Source organism: Thunnus albacares, chromosome 8 (genome assembly GCF_914725855.1).
Source record: "Thunnus albacares chromosome 8, fThuAlb1.1, whole genome shotgun sequence".
NCBI lineage: Eukaryota > Metazoa > Chordata > Actinopteri > Scombriformes > Scombridae > Thunnus > Thunnus albacares.
Window position 1 is genome coordinate 13859227 of NC_058113.1, and position 17028 is coordinate 13876254.

At 38.5% G+C, this 17028-nt stretch overlaps 1 protein-coding gene across 2 annotated transcripts in view; it reads right to left on the reverse strand.

Annotated features, from left to right (window-relative positions):
• Positions 1-17028, reverse strand: part of LOC122987719 (transmembrane protein 65-like) — a 37715-nt gene that overhangs the window by 11562 nt on the left and 9125 nt on the right. For both annotated transcript variants that reach the window (XM_044359737.1, XM_044359736.1), the window contains exons 3-6: positions 10706-10750; positions 6976-7043; positions 5676-5730; positions 275-317 (exon numbers count right to left, since the gene is read on the reverse strand). In XM_044359737.1, coding sequence (XP_044215672.1) covers positions 275-317; positions 5676-5730; positions 6976-7043; positions 10706-10750 — 211 coding nt within the window. The remainder of the gene's footprint in view (positions 1-274; positions 318-5675; positions 5731-6975; positions 7044-10705; positions 10751-17028) is intronic.

The following is a 17028-nucleotide window of genomic DNA, read 5'->3' on the forward strand; positions in this document are numbered from 1 at the left end:
CAAGAAAAAAATACTGGACTCTGTATATAAGTTGTATATCTGCATGCTGTAATATCAGTGCAATGGGATGTACACAATAATGACAGAATGCTTTTGTAACATTTCATCATTTGAGAGAATGAGGATATTTGAATGTCCATCCCCCCGGAAGCTGCCACGATTTGCAGAAACTTAAAGCGTGATAGTGACGAAAGTGGTCAGTAACCTTTCTGTGCCTGCACATGTCTATCTGCGTGCTTGTGTGCGAACACGTGTGGTGGTGTGAAATCCTTACCCTAGTCCTGCCAGATCAGACACCAGGTTGCCAAGGGCAGCAGCTGTGGAAAATGTGAAAGAGAAAGACACTCGAGTTAGGAAACTGAGGTTTGTGTGGAGGACAGCCAAAAGGTACAAGACACAGATTGCCTTTGTCTGGAAACTGAGCTTTCATCATTTGAAAAAGAAAATATGATAGGCATGTAGCTTAAGAGATTTACTGTACTGATTCCCCTCTTTGACAGTATATCTTAGGGATCATACCCTACAAGGTGTACCTTGTAATGGATGACAAACGAGTAAATAACCACCTTGTGTGTACCTGTAAATAATAATGGTAAAAATCTTCATTTGAGGGTGAGGTGTTGGCCAGGAGCTGGAGGGGATGAACACGATATTTTCATCTTCACATGTTTTCCTATATCGATCTACCATGAGATATCACCTGAGTCACCACTTTCATTGCACAAGGCAGGAACAGAGCCTAAAATAGAGCAATAAATGATGAAGCCCCTCACATTAGTTGGTTTACATTCTCTAAATATTGTCTGTTTGATTAAATGTATAAATTGAGTATATATTTTGGTTAGGATATTGGTTCTTGTGCATACAATGATGGACAACTACAGTGCTTTCTGGGCTATTAAGGAGACAGATGCACTGCTGAAGCCCACTTCACTGTTGACTTGCTCTCTCAGCATAATAACTTCGAATGAATAATCAGCACAGAGGAGCAGCTCTTCAGACAGTGCCCTAGGAGAAGCCGGAGAGGGCGCGTTGAAATGACTAATGAAAGAGGAGCGAGGAGCAGACTTGTTTCATTATCTCTCTCTGGACATCTCCTGGTCTCTGTCGCTAGGTGGAGCAGCACTGGAGGAAAGAAGCTTGTGCATTGGGGTGTGTTGCTAGAGAATCAGCCTCTACTGCTGCAGCTACCACAAAAAAACCCTCAGGGGAATAGCAACAAAGCAGCAGAGTCAACTCTGCTGATATCTCCATCTAACTCTGGCAGAAGGTCTTGAGAGATTCGATCTGACGGCCTTTCAGCTACTGTAGCGACAAGGCTGTAAACAATTTATCATGTTCCCAAACAAGCATCCAGTAGCTGCAGTGGCTTCCTGCTACTACTTGTGCACATTAATCAGCACAGAGGAATTCAGATAAGACTTAAAAGAGCTGCAGTCAAATTAGTGAAGTCAGTGTGTGCTGAGATCTAGGAAAGTGTTGTTTACTGCGCATCTCAGCAGGTTTATGACCCTGACCTTGTGGGAGAGCGACTTACCTGCCTGCTGAAACAAAGCATCAGTGTTAATAAGCTGCATGTCTCTCAGTATTTTACTTCACTAAAAGGATGTTAACTTGTTGCTCTCTGAGAGGCTCTTTGGATAACTTTTTCACTATATCAGAATCAAAATAGAAAATCAGTCGGTGCCAAAACACACAGAGGAACGTTATTCTAAGTGAGGAAATCTTTTTGGTATTTCAAACAGAAAATGTTTTCTGCACTGGGCACGATCCCAGTCTGACTCCAACTCTGATTGCGGCAAATAAGAATGGAAACATGTCTGACTTTAGTACACACACTAAGATACAGATTTTCTGGTTAGTTTGCATTCAGAGACAGAAATTTGACACAAGTCCCCAGTCTCTCAAACACTGAGGATGATTTTTAAGAGAAATGACATCTCCTGCCAGAGGTACTGTACTGCACGTTCTCATGAAATTTTAAGTAAATGTTTTATTTCTGTGTCTCTGCTTTGCACATTTATTGTTTCAAGACAATCTGTACTGGCAGTTTGTTTGAATAAAAAGTCAGGTTCCTAGACAGTTGGGTTACAGAGTAAGAATTACTTTTGAAAAGCGAGAACATATAGCAATAAAAAAATCCCTCTCTGATAATACATCAAATCTCTGCACAAGCTCCTGAGGAAGCAGATGTAATGGAGAGCCCCCATCAGGCTTAACTATGTGGTCAAGTTGCTCAAATGAGATTACGAGCCAAGGTCAACTGTCTGTCTTTAACTCACCACTTGATCTGCTACTCGCTGTGCTCTGCGTCGGATTCAGAGAAGTGTAACTCTCACATAAAATACAAGTGATTTTGAAGCAGTTCCTTAGATGTAGAACATCATATAACAAGCACTTTTATAAAGTTCACTGAGTTGCATCCATCACTTTGACTAGGTTCAAGGAACAGAGTCAAAGATAGAGAGATTTACTCAGAGAGAAGCAGAAGGTGGTGAACTGGGGGCAGGTCGGGGCTGAGAGGGGGTAACAGTAAAACAGATAAGAGACAGTTTTGATATGTTGTTATATGATTTTACTTCTGGGTTAATATAACTTTTAGCCAACACAGAAACTTTTATAGGATTTCCTTCCTTTCTCCATTGGTAATTTCATCCCATGCATATTTCATGATGGGTCTCTCCACATTACCCAAAACTTTCCAGACCTGCAGCAAAACCTGAGACATTGTCTAGATGTGTGTTATGCATCATTGACTGCTGGTGGATAAATGGGTTGTGAAACAAATGGGAGATGGTGGGAACTTTTATTGGTGTACTCTTGCTTATTTGACTGCAAGGCTCACTCACCAGCTGTATACCGCGGGTCATAATGTTCACTGACTGAGAAATGTATATGTATGAGTGACGCTCATCTATAGCTGGAGCCTTTCCACAGCAACGATAACATGAGTACACATACACGTACATAGGCTTACTCACACACAGGTGTAATCACTAAAACTTGTATTTATGTGTGTTTGTGTGTTGCAGCTGCAGAAAGGTTTCAGCTAAGTGGAAACAGGTCTTGGATCACACCAGTAAACTGGAGATTAGAGAGGAAGATGTGAAGAAAACCAACCTGAATGCATTTATTCAGTCTGTTTATGTTAATGCAGAATGTTGTTGAGCTCTCAAAAGTTAAATGAGATGCATTGAAAACACATTGATGCAATATAATTATGAGAATCTAATGAAAATGGAACCGAGGAAAGACATAAGTCTTGAAGGCAAGTCTGTGCGGAGCTGGTTGATTTTGTGAGTTAATCGTCTTAGTTGAAATTTTAATGGATTTAATCCTATTTGGAGTTTTCCACATCATTACCTCTGTTTGAACTAATGTAATTAGCCCAACTCAGCGGTAGACTATTTTGTAACGCCGCAGCCTCCATCTCCAATCAAGCAAGCTGGGACGCATTTGCCCCCTAGAAAATGTGTGATTGGTGGACTTGACGACAGATTTGACACAAGTGCTAAATCACTCTGAACTGTGTTAGATAACTGCAGCCTCTTAATATGCAGACCCCCAAATGTCCCCAATGTAACAGGAATGAGTAACCGCGCAACTGCTGTGAAAATGGAGCCTGAGAGATAGCAACTGGCTTGAGGAAAGAACTGAAGCTCCTTCTGTATTTCATGTATCAGTGGCTCTCTGGGCTCGCGGGTAGTTTTACATTTTTTGTAGGCCGATAACTCTCATCTATAAATCTCTCCATGCCTGAAAGAGCTCCTTTGGCTTACTCAAGATCCCAATCATCCGTTCACTGTAAAGGTTCCGCATGAAAAAGTAACAAATGCCAGTTTATGTTTATATCAAACAAATTGTCAGAATTGAAAATTTACATGAACAGGATCAGGTCAAAGGCATGTTTGACACCTTAAGTGCCTCAAAGCCAAGATTCAAATGCTTCCTCTCTACAGTCCAATCCAGGATAGATCCATCTCTCCATCCCTTAGTCTTTCTTATCTCCTCTGAATATAAAAAGGGTCAGGCTTCTCCTTCCTCTGCTCTGTAACAACATCCGTTCTGACTCCTCCAAGTCTTTTAAACAGATCAGTTTAATGCATCTGTTTAAAGACTTGAGCTAAAAACAACAAACACACACCGCCATCACCACCATCAGTAACAACAGAACGAGAACCAGGGGAAGTAAGACCTGCAGAGTTTGGCAGTTGGCAATGCTGGTTGCCCTAAAACTTGTTATCTTTTCTTCTCTATTCATCCTTCAGAACCTTTACCCTTTCTGCTTCTAGTAAAGTAGAGACATACTAGAAAATATTTGAATCTATGATTGCAATTCCTGAGATCAAGAGTCAAAGCGACATGAGTGAAGAGAAGAATAAATTGAGATATTGCTAAAAATATGGACTGACAGTGGTTTTTGATACAATCATACAAATTCTCAGAAACTGTTCATAATGGCTGTTTACATGTGTAAGTAAGTTTTAATGTTTCCACTGCAGGTACAACAAACCTCACCTGCTCCTCTCCTCTAAGCTTGTGTCTGCAGTGTAATGTAACATAATAACATTAGTGTCTACCAGATACACTGAATAGGAACAAGTGATAACATTAAAATGCAAATGTGCCTCTTTAAGCCAAGTGGATATTACTACATCCATTCAATCTGCTGGTGAACAATATTATGATTATGAAATTACTTATGCCTGACTCTCTCCCCTTTTCCTTTCTCCATTTCGATCTCTTTGCATTAGTGTCACAGCAGTGGTCAAGTTGTGAGTTTATCATTAAAACTTTATAATAAAATAGTGAATTCTGTCGACCCAGAAATCGGAAATGCCTCCTTCTGTTTTTTAAAAATGAATAGAGAGTTTGGTGTATTGAATTTGGTGTACCGGCATTTTCTTTTTATAGATGGATTTTTTATTTTACAGATTTATAATACAACAAAAACAATATACAGAAACACTAACAGGGCAGAATATAACTTCTCACAATTCAATTTCCTCACCATCCAATTTTTAGGTATTGTCTGTTTCACTGAGAGAAAGGCTAATCCAATCAAGTGCTGCCTATCTTGCTTCTCAGTAGACCCGCTGTTATGGGAAATTTACACCCAATATTTTGCACTTTTTGGTGTACTGTCATTACATTAATTGGGAAGCAGACAAGCAGAACGACCTGCAGTCTGGGCTGGCAAAATGTATTTATGAACCTGTGAGGTAATAGTTTTGTTTCTGTATTATTTTTGTTTAATTTGAGCAGGCAAATATTTTAAAATTATGACAAACATACTTTTACTGGATGGAATTTTTTAAAAAGTCTGGGAAATCATGAAAACATAACAAACCTGACATATAACTAACTTACTAATGACCAGAGGTTATCAGTTCAAGTATCACTGCTGTTGTCATTCAAATTTTTATGTCTTAACATAACATAAAAACGTTATGCAACAGCCTAAATGTTTCATGAATATTAAGGCCATGAAGACAAATTAAAATCCAGGCTGTTTGGCATTAATGGGCATTGATAAGGGAAACTTTGTGAAATTATACACCAGAGACCAATTTGGAGAGCCTGCCAGACTGTTTATGCATGAAACTTACTGATTTTCATTTAAAATATACCTTTTTTATTATACATTCACTTACATTAAGTGATCATTTTCTTACCAGCCATAGTCGAAATGCCCAGAATCACTCCAATAGATAACTCAATCTGTGTGCCCTGTGGAATAACAAACACATTTCAGAAGTTAGTTTATCAGACAGAGAGGCTCAGTGCTGTAATTTTACATCTGTCCTTTATACAAATCATCAGTATGGGTTATTGTATAACATATTTATTTGTGCTCTTCCTTGTAGATAAATGAAGACTAAGGTAGCAATCACCTTACTTAGGCTAACTGCATCTTGTGTGTCTTAAATCAAATCTTGTTGACTCTTTTCCATCTTCTCTAAAATGCCAAAGAAAGGCAAATAACATAACAATCGACCAACTGTAGCCTCAAGTTAAATTCAATTCAGTCTTTCAGTTTATGGATCCCTGGCTTTAGTGCAGATGTCTTAAATGCAAAGTTGAAAGCAGTCTGAGACCTTCAGGGTGCATTAGTTTCTCTCACAGTCTGGACTCAAAGAAGGCACAGCTCTGCAGGACGCAAGTACAGTCAGACCTTTGAATTCACTTAATCCACAAACTTTTCACAGGTCCATTGAATCTAGTGAAAGACGTACTGATTTTAATATTCATGCTTTTGCAGAGTTGGCTTTACAAAGAGCAAAAAAAACCCCTCAAAAAACCAAACAAACCGCTAACTATTTTGTATAATATCTGCATGTTCTTACTCTTGATTATATTGCTTTTGTAAAATGCTATGCCGTATTTAATTATGTTTTCTTTACAATAGGTTTATTCCATTTTGTTTGTTCCTCCTGTATAAATTTCTACCTCCCCGTAGAGACCCCATAAGAATTCGTCATCTATGTATTAGAAAAACATAACCCTGGTGTGCAAGGATGCTTTGAATTAAGATGAAAATATAAAATACACCTCATTCTCTGAGCAGTCTCAGTCAATTCCCTGGGTTTAAGATTCCTTTGAACAACTTCACAAAGACTAAATAAAGATTGGGTATTCTCGTGGCAGATGAATTATTAAAAAGTGTACAGGATGGTAAAAGACAAAGAGAGAAGGAAGGAAACAGAGGAACAGGGAGAGATGACAGACAGATTGCAAAACAATGACTGAAAGAAATTAGGAAATATACTGAGAGATAAATATAGTAGCATCAAACAAACTTTGATCTTATTTCTCTCATTCTCCCTCCACACTTTCATACAAAGCTTCCTTCAGTATCTCTAATATAAACAACAACAACATGTGGAAAATGCCCCCTGTGGAAATCAATCTCCTACCACCGAGTCATTTTCTTTCTGTGGGGGGATCACAGCACTGCATGTAGCTGACACTTACCGCAACGATCATGATGCAGTTGTCCAGGAATCCAAATCCAACAAAAGGGAGCGCATTGTGCAGCAGAACTGGAAAATACCAAACACAAACAATAAATCACCATCATGCACAGTACACTGAAAGTCTGCAGACTGTGTGCCAGTGTACATATTAGTTTAATGACGCATTAGACATACAGTAATTGAGCCTTGCAGAGCAGAACTGGGACAGAATGAACGCAAACATTTGTGCTGAGAGTTAAATGAATACAGTGAAGCTGTTACATCACACCAGAATACCAGTCAATTAGTCTATATGTCAAAGATAAAACTGAAATGAATTGATTGGAACTGTGTAAACTCAGTCTCTACTATCATGAAACTGAAGCCATAATTGGGGCAACAGTTTAGACCTGCAATGATTGGTTGATTGATCGATTAGTTGATTGACAGAAAATGAATCAGCAATTATTTTGATTATTGAAGAACAATTAAAATAATAAAAAATTGCAAATCTGTATGGGAAAGTAAAACATAGGCCTAATACATGCTTAAATGTTCCATAAGTGTGTAGAAGTCATTGTCTAACATAATGTCTTCAGCAAGGTAAAGGCCACGGTATGATTAACCACCTCACAGGCCAGCAGTAAAACATCAAACCTTTCCCCTCAACTGGAGTCAATTTCCTTTTGTGACTGTTGTGACTAAAATGAGGCTCAACATAGACTCGACTTTTAGTGTGAATCGTGTCATAAATATGAAACAGCTCCATTTCCAGGACAAAAAGGCAATCAGAATGTAAGAATTTGTCCTCATACATGCATAAATAGATACACTGTGTGTATTGTGTTGTGTGTGTTGACAAGATATACAAGGTAATATACTTTTGTGATGTGAAGGTGAATTTTAAATGTCACCAGCAGCCCCAGGAAAGTTTATTCTAGTTGAAATTCAAGTGTAGTTCAGTCTATAGTTCAAGCAAGTGCAGACTAGTGTTTGCTTAAGAAATACTCGTGCTGAACTCCATTCATTGCTTTTTCATAAGCAGTTACTCTGCTGCAGCTCTCCTTCGGTGCAAATTGAGAATCTTAGTTGATACATAAATACACTTGCTCACTCATATCTTAAACACAGGCTTTACTTTAATACCACACCGGAGACCTTTTTGATCTTAAAATGTAGGCTGAAATAAAACAAACAAGAGAACTCCATCTTGCCGATACTGAAACCTGAAGAATTGCACTCTGGTGTTTGGTTTGGATGCTTCTCTGCAGAAAAAAACAAGCTAGAACTCAAGAGTGAAATCCAACAACCTTGACAGTTTTTCAGGTGATCATCATCTGACATCTTTTTGTTAGACTTTGTCTGTCTAGTATCCTTTCAGTTTAGACACTTCATTTTTCAGCTAACAATGAACTAAAAGACTAATTTCCAGCTCAAAAATTGTCTATACAGCTTTTATGACCAAGATCCCCCAAATCTAATTTCCTCATCAACTACTCCTTGTCTCACCTACACTCAACAGTCTAGGCTGCATTGATCTGTTTTAAGCCTTTGAGGCTTCAGTGTTAAACAAATATGCCGCAGGTCAGAAGAGGAAATTAATAGTGGACTCCTCTGACCTTGTCAATTATTTTTCCAATTACTTCAAAAAATTTTTTACTCAGTCGCTGATTCAAAAGCTGTTTGAGGAACATATTGTAGTGTGTGTGGAGAAATTTTAATTAAAAAATGTGAGCTTTAGACAATTTCAACATAGTATAACAGTTTTTTTTTTAAGGAAATCAAGCATCTTTTTTCTTCTTTAGCTTTTTCCTGAACTAATGAACTTTCCCCTAATGACCTCAGCTAACTGAGAAGATGATGAGGCGTTGGCAGATGTCTACACTCTACATGCTTTCTTGTTAATCTAATAGTTTGATCACATATCTAATCTATCTCAACTTCCTTACTGGAAAAGAAGCATTCAGAGCACTAGAGAGTGAAATCTGAAGCTGTTTCAGAGTCACTTTTCACATTTGAAGCCTCAAATGGGTATAATTTTATATTGTTAATAATCATATTACAGTATTAACTGTGAATGTGTACAAATGAGACCATGGTTAAAGACCATTTATTAGAAAAAAACTTCAAGCACATTGCCTTCCACTTAGTTTCGCCTGCAAAAACGAACCAATCAGCTTATTTCTAAGATATTTGGGTCATGGTGTTATGACTCATGTGCTGAGTAGATATATTTTAACAGTAATGAAAAGATGACATTTTTTTCCATAGAAGTCATCAACATGTGTAACTCCCAGTAGGAGATGAAAGGAGCAACAATATACGCAAAACAAAAACTTCCTGTGTTGAGGAAAATCTTGTTCACTGCAGTTGTTCCAGTGACAGATGGCTGAGTAGATGTTTCCTTTAAAGTTTCGCTGTGCAGTGTTATCTTTACTGTGGCGCCGAAGCTGGAAAATCAGCATTTCATCACAACAAGAGAGACAGAGATTTCTCACATGCTGTCTTTGTCTAGTCAAAAACGTCTCTCTGTTAGCAGCGGGCTCTCTAACCTCTCAGCATGAGGAGGAGAGAGGGAAACGATCTGAGGTCGTATCAGTAATGGAGCACCGCAGAGTGAAGGATGCCTGCATAAGCATTCAGTGTGTGTGTGTGTTCATGTGTGCAGGTGGATTGCATACGTGTATGTGTGTGTGACCTTCCAGTAGTAGTGATCCTGTGTTCTATACAAAGCCTCTTCAGATTGAAACCCAGTCACATCAAAAAACATTACTCATACAAAGCGCAACAAAGTTTTTTAACCATCGTTTGGTCTTTTATCTCTTTCTAGTTGTACTGATTCAGTCAGTAATAATCTAACTTTTGCTGCATTTTGCCTTTCTCATGTTAAGTCTTTCTTTTATATCTGTTTATGTCCAATATTTTGTTCTATATGTCATTTATTGTATTCATGGCCCTCAGGAAGACTATCAACTGCATCTGTGGGAGAAAATGGGGGATCCTTTATACGATTCGAGCTGAGGACACAAAAGCCCAAAATGAAAAAGGCCCCAAGTTGTTCAGATACTACATGGTAATGTACAGAAGCTGGAGTACAAGTGGTCTGTCCTTCATATGTACAGTGTTGGTTTTCCTTGATTTTCTTTAACAGTATATTTGTGTTTGTGTTGTGTGGTCTGCTGTCTGAAGTGGAAACCGTTGTGTGACTCTCAAGCATACGGCAAAGCATTATAGAAGAGTTGAATAATGGGAGCTTTGGGTCCTGTGGAGTGACAGGACGTGTATTTTGTACTTTGCAGCTTGTCATCTTCTCACACCTTTCTCTGCATTGTCAACAAACTTTGTCTTGCACCTTAGATTTGACTGTTTGCTGTAACTGATGTTATCATTTGCTATCAATTTGTTTGAAACATTAGGCAATATAAGTAAAATCCACTTATAATCCTGTTAGGAGCTTCATACGGTGCTTTTCCTTTCAACTGGGGAGACCAACGATGAACAACAATAAACCTACCTGTTGGCCATAATTAAGACTGATTCCTCATTAATCTCCCTGGTTCATTAGTTGAGGGTTAAATGAGGGACATCAATCCAGGCTGTCATGCCACAAGATTATTAAAGACTAAAGATTAAAGCATTTTTCAAATCCCATGAAGCTCTGTGTTAACAAAAATGATAAAATACACATACAAACACATCAAGATTTATTCAAAAATTTAAAAAAAGCATAATAAAAACATTTTTCTTACCATATCTTAATTGTGCTGCAGTCGGTGGTGCAATTTCCAGCTGCCCTGGAAAAGAAGAGAAGAATAACTTGTATTATAAGGCATCTGTATCTTCTCTGGCCTGCTTTTCCATGGAGAGAAAAAGTCAGCATGAAGGTCACGAAGTTCTTAAATGGCAAGGCCTGTCTGTCAAGACCTTTTAGGCACACAGAGAGAAAATCGGAATAAAGGGAGCAAGAATGAGGGAGAGAAAAAGAAGAGTTGAAATTATGGCAATGTGTCAAAGGACAGGAAAGGAAGTCAGAGATAGGAGAGAGGAGTGAGGCAAAGGAGAAAAGACTGTCTCCCTTGTTGCCGCCTCCCCCGAGTGCAACAGGGATAAGGACAAGAGTGACGTCAGAGAAATGATAAATGTGCTGCCAATCAGGCTTCAGAGAAACAGGAGGACTGCTGGCACACTGATTATAATTGGTGTGTGTAGAGAGGGAGGAAGAGATAGAAGGTGTGAGAGAAATTTCTTTTCTGCTTTCATATCAACAGCTTTTCAGGTCTGAAAATCTCACATGACATGAATGAAAATAAAATGACTTTACTGAATTGTAATCACAGTTTTTCTACATCCTGACACTATAGTTTGAGGGAAACTGTAAAGTTAAAGAGGTGTAACATCCATCTTAGATAAGAGGTTGTAGAATCAAATAAGAGGCGGACTGGATATCTAATGCTAACACAACAGCTCAATGAACTGTGAAGTACCACAAAGACTTGATGTAAAACAGTCACATGGGTAGAAGACAAGATTATTTCCTTTGCAGGTTCGGTGAAATTGGATTTGTTTCACTGAGGGCAGTGAAAATGTTAGTCTACATAATGAAGTCTATTCCATCAGTTACAGGTTAGTCCACTTATACCACACACACACACACAAACTCCTCAATGCACAATTCCCAGTGAGCTTACAACAAGTTAAAAATGAGAGCAAAAGCTGAAATCCAAATTTTCTTTCTGAGTGGAAAGCTATTACTGTCAAGTACTGACTCGAGGAAATGACTGGCTACTTTAAATAGACATTTCTATGATGAAATATTGTCTATTTCCAATTTCTCCATGAGCATCGTTCAAGGTATTACCTTATTTCACAGGTTTTGAAGAATCCTCTCAGCTGCAAAATCATAAATAATCCAACTATACAAGAAAGGAAAGAACTGGCAAAGATGGAGATCTTCATCAGGGAAGATGGATGGCTTTTGCAATAAAGTAACAGAACACATTTCTCTCCCCTCATCACTCGCTCGGGGGTTGTATACGGGTGTAATTAAATGCTTTCAATGATCCGTCTGTGCTCTTTGGCGTGCCAACAAAGTCTTCAACACTGCAGCTTCCCTCTAAACAGGTGATCCGCAATTATTCTCAGCTGTCATATAACACTAATATTTGTAAGTGACACTAAGCACTGGTATCATACAGAGGGTAAACATCCTCAGGACAGACTTTTTTAATGGAAGATATTTTAATATGCCACAGTAGAAAAAGCACAGGTGTAAATCTTTAGGAACTCTCTGGGCCAAATCCACAAAAGCAGACCTGCCAACCCTGGATGAATTTTTTGAGTACCACTTCAGCAACCTAGATGCGTCAGGTGCGAATCATTGTAGTTTGCACAATGAATTATTGTACATAATTTGCAAACATACGCATAACAGTATATCATTATTATCAGTATTATCATTTGTCTTTCATCTGCCTAAACACAGTTTACCAAGGAACACAATTTCAGGCTGCACACTAACTCACCACTATGGCTGCTTTTATATAGCTTCTATTGTTTACACCTCCACAATAATCAAACTTTAAGCCAATCTGATTTTTGAAAATATGATTTTCAGCTAATTTGAAAAGATGATGACGATGTAGCTGTAAAACCTAAACCAGAGTATAACAATACAGTCTGAATATGAACATGGCTGTTGAAACTGTATAAGTCACCACATCCCTTCTTACATATGGCACTTAGTTTCCTTTCCTTAAAATTTTCCTGTGAGAAATCTTTTGAGAATAGGACCTTATAACAAGACAGATTATGGGTGCAAATGTTGCACAATTCACAGTGCTATTAGCAGGCGCAATCCATTCTTTGTGGATTTGGCCCTTTGTATATTTTAAATGTATTGTCTTTCTGAAATTCCCAGAGAAAATAATTTTGCTCATCTTGCAACTCTTTTGTTGCTGTCTACTGTCAACCACAGTAATGAGCACTCAGCCACTAAATTTTGGTTGTACAATCAACCGGAGGAGCTTCACACCTGTGGGCGTTAATGTGGATGGTGAGAAATCAACGATGGACAGTAAAGACACTGAACAGTGACAACAAACAAATATTAATGTGACCTGACTTACTGAAGCAATACAGTATATTTAAGGTAGTGAGGGGAAAAAGTCACAAAACATCATTTTGATTCCTAATGAGCTCAAACCAGCATCAGATGGATGAATCTTACAGTCCATAAATAAAACTCAGTATTGCATTCTGTGATTTTTTTGTGCCTCCTGTGTTGTTTTTTATATAATATCTAACCACTGAAACACAAAAAACAAAGGTATCTGATCTTAAACTTTAAAAAAGCATTTGTTTAGATGAGCCACTCCCCATGGACACATCAACCGTTGTTATTGTAATCAGATTTTACTACACTATTTGGCCAATAAACTGACACAGAATGGTTAAAATGAATGAAAAATGTTGGTTGTTTACTTGTTTTGTCAGAAGTTGTTGGCCCACTTAACTATGTACCAGACTGCAGATTCAATGGTTCTACGCTGTTGAATGATACAGGTGTGTGATCAGCCTGATAAATAGTTCTGATCTGTCCAATTTAACATGAAAGGAATAACACAATACATCATGTGCGGCCCAAAAATCAAAAGCCTGTTTCTGCTATATTTTCTCATCACTCAAAGAGAATGAGGCCAAATGAAAAGGCAGCTGAGTCACCGTCTCATCACCAGTCACATGGAAAAATCCCAATAACGAGATATAGGATCTCTTGGAGATTTTTCTCTCCCAATCCACCAGGTTTCATCCAGACATTTATTAGGACTGTGATAGCTGACATGGCTGTCTATCGGCCCCACAACTCCTCTGGTCTCAAGTATTGATTTCATGCTGTCTTAAATCCCCCCCTGAGCTGCTTCCTCGAGAGAATTCAATTTCACTACACAGTAATGGTGAAAACATTTAATGGGCTGTGGTAAGTAGCTAACTACAAGCATGATTAAATACCAAAGCAGCCACATAAACAGCAGATATCTGGCATCTGATAAAAACTGTGTTTACAGATAAACAAAAAAAAAAGAAGATATCTCACCATTTTGGGCACAGATTTAAACTGTTAATTGCTCTGCCAGCTAGAACACGTCTCTGAGGCAGTTAGAGCCAGCACACAAAAAATGGTTGTTATACATCCTTTAACAAGCTGCCATATCTGTGCTGCAAGTGGACACTAATTATGAAAAAAAGTCTGGTCTTGCCGTCTTATATTTCACTTCTGCATCTGACTATTGCTTTACCTGACGGCTTGTATGTTATACTCCCCCTATTGGTGACAGGTGAAACTCTGTATTCCCTATTCAGAAAGCCAGATAGCACTTAATGTAAAAGACTCGGTCTAAGAATCCCTCAGTTGGAATTTGCTTTCAATCTCCCAATACTATATGACTCCTAGCCAGGTTTACTTTGGAGACTCATCTACAGATGTGGAGTTTTAATGAGCTTTAAATTTAACCTGTGTGTCTAAATGATGCAGACATCTACAAAAAGTTTTCTTAAAAGGTGAACAAACAAAAATTCACTGCCTTTCTTGTCTTTGTTTTGCCTTGACAAATGGCTTATTCCAGACTTTTCTTCTTGGTGCCGACACAACAGACTACAGTATAAGATTGAAGTGTGAATAGACTTTTGGAAATTGAAGATAAGTCTGTAAAGGAGCAAAAAAAGCCAAATTTTCTCTCAGCAAAACTCAGTCATGATGAATAAATAGCTGTCAGTCCATTCTGAGTTTCATTCACCTCAATAAAAATGACAAATGGAGGCAATAAGACTTGTGCAATTTCAGGTTTTCGTGTTACAGGGGCAGAAACAAAAGCGATTGCAGCGGCATTTTTCATGGCAAGACTGTGCTGCAGCACAATGCAGCTTGTGTGTGTTTGTGTGTGTGTCTTAGCCTTTATCTAGCAAACATCCTTGTTTTCCCTCAGGGTTTTATTGATTTTTGAGTTGCACACCTTCACATATGGGGATTCTCATTATCTGAGTGTGGTTTTGCTATAACAGACTGTCGTGTGAAGGGGCATGGCATGTGAGTGTATAAGCATGTGTTTATCTGTATAAATCAATGTCAGCTTACTATATTTGCATTTTTTTCACACACACACTCTAGTACGTGTGACAGAACATGTGTGTCTATGAGATCAATAGAGTTCAGCAGAACAGGGACAATAGAAGGCTAGAGTCATTCATCAACTGCGCAGCACCTTGCTATTATCCCATGATTTATGAGACAGAAAAGAGGAAATTACACAGCACACAGAATGTGGGTCAAGATGGCCAAGATAGTCATTAGTAAACATGAAATGAGAACAGTGAGGGAGGGGGGAAGGAAGAACTTTTTGTAAGTCAAGTTTTGACAATTTGAAGTTGAATGAATTTGTCCTTGAACAGGTGATCTAATTTTGTACCAATACTTGCATAAAATATTTGAGGAAGCAATGAAAAGCAATGCTTTCTGTATCTAATTTTCTTAGATGTAACCAGCATTCTTATGTAGTTTAGAAAAAATCCATCTTAAGTTTGTGATTTACATATAAAAGCTTTGAAGGAGAGCATATTTATTTCTGTTTCTCAGTTCTACCTGCTGGTCTTTACCCATCCCTCACGTTTGCTGGAGGACTTCTGAATGTCATATCACAACTTTAAAGACTTAAATCCACAGAGAAAAAATAATGAGTAGCTCCCAGGAAATACAAAAATAATCAGTCAGTATATACCTGTAAAAAAAAAAGAAAAAGCACTGGAGCATGACACCACACAAACTGAAGCCTAACGGTGTAGTTACATTTCAGCAGAGAACCACTTTCCAGTGAACTCTGTGCGGCAGGTAGACAAATAAATACATCAACCTATTCCCCTGGCGCCAATAGGCGGCTGTGAGGGGCCTGAAATGAAACACAGAAAACATACAAAAAAACAACGACAAATCCTTGAAATATCTTCCTGACGAATGGCAAAACACAAGAGACGGAAAAGTAGGAAGTAGCATTGTTTCCTATCTGCGTTACAACAGGCGCTCTGACCAGCAGGAACAAAGGACAAACCCAAGTTGAAAAAGGGAAATAGTTTTAGTGGTGCTGCCTAAAACAACTCACATTAAAGACAGTCTATGATGACTTCACCTGCACTTTGGTAACACTACACAAAGATATACTGCAGTACCTGGGAGACCATGCATTGGTTAAAATCAATAATAGGATCCTCTAATAATAACATCAATTTTTATTACACACTCATTCCATGACAGCGGTGATACAGACTGTCTGCTTGCACTAATGTTACAGTAAATCCCATGCGCACCACATTTTTATTGCCAAAGGATCCAGATGTGCAGCCCTGTAGTTCACAGCAGATGCTTTGACTACCAAGAGCACAGGTGTTACTTATAACGTTAACTCTGTTCTGAGTCCCAGTAAGCCATGACAGTGTGTGCGTGCCAGCATGCACAGTACCGGGAACGTGAAATTGAAGCAGCTAAATGGAATTCAGCTAATATATATACACTTTTTTTTTTTTTTTACATCTGCGCTTTTACCACTGTGATATGTCAAAATGTCTTCTGTGAAAGAGGTCTATGGTTCTCAGCTCTGCCAGTGAATGAAAGTAAAGCTCAACATCCAAGCAAGTTGTTTGCAGTTAATTTGACACACCTGGTTTCCTGGATGTCAATTAGTCATCCATCAGATTGCTACAACGAAAGCCTCTACATACCGGCGGTACACATAAAAACATGTACACAGGTGTTCTCATTTATTTTGGCTAATTAGACCTCTTCTCGGGGCAGTGCAGGAGTGTACAGGCCTTGTTTTGTTGATATCTTGGCCGCTGTTTAGTGTGGGACCACGTTATACCTCTATGATTTGCTCTGCTCTATTTGCACTACTTGCTGGCACGCTGCATGTTCCTGAGCACAGCAGCAAGGGTGGAGAAAATTGCTTATAAAGTATGACGCTGGCACAAACTATAATGAATCTGTCTCAGTGGATAAACAGCAGCAGGTAGAACAGCAGGAGCCATG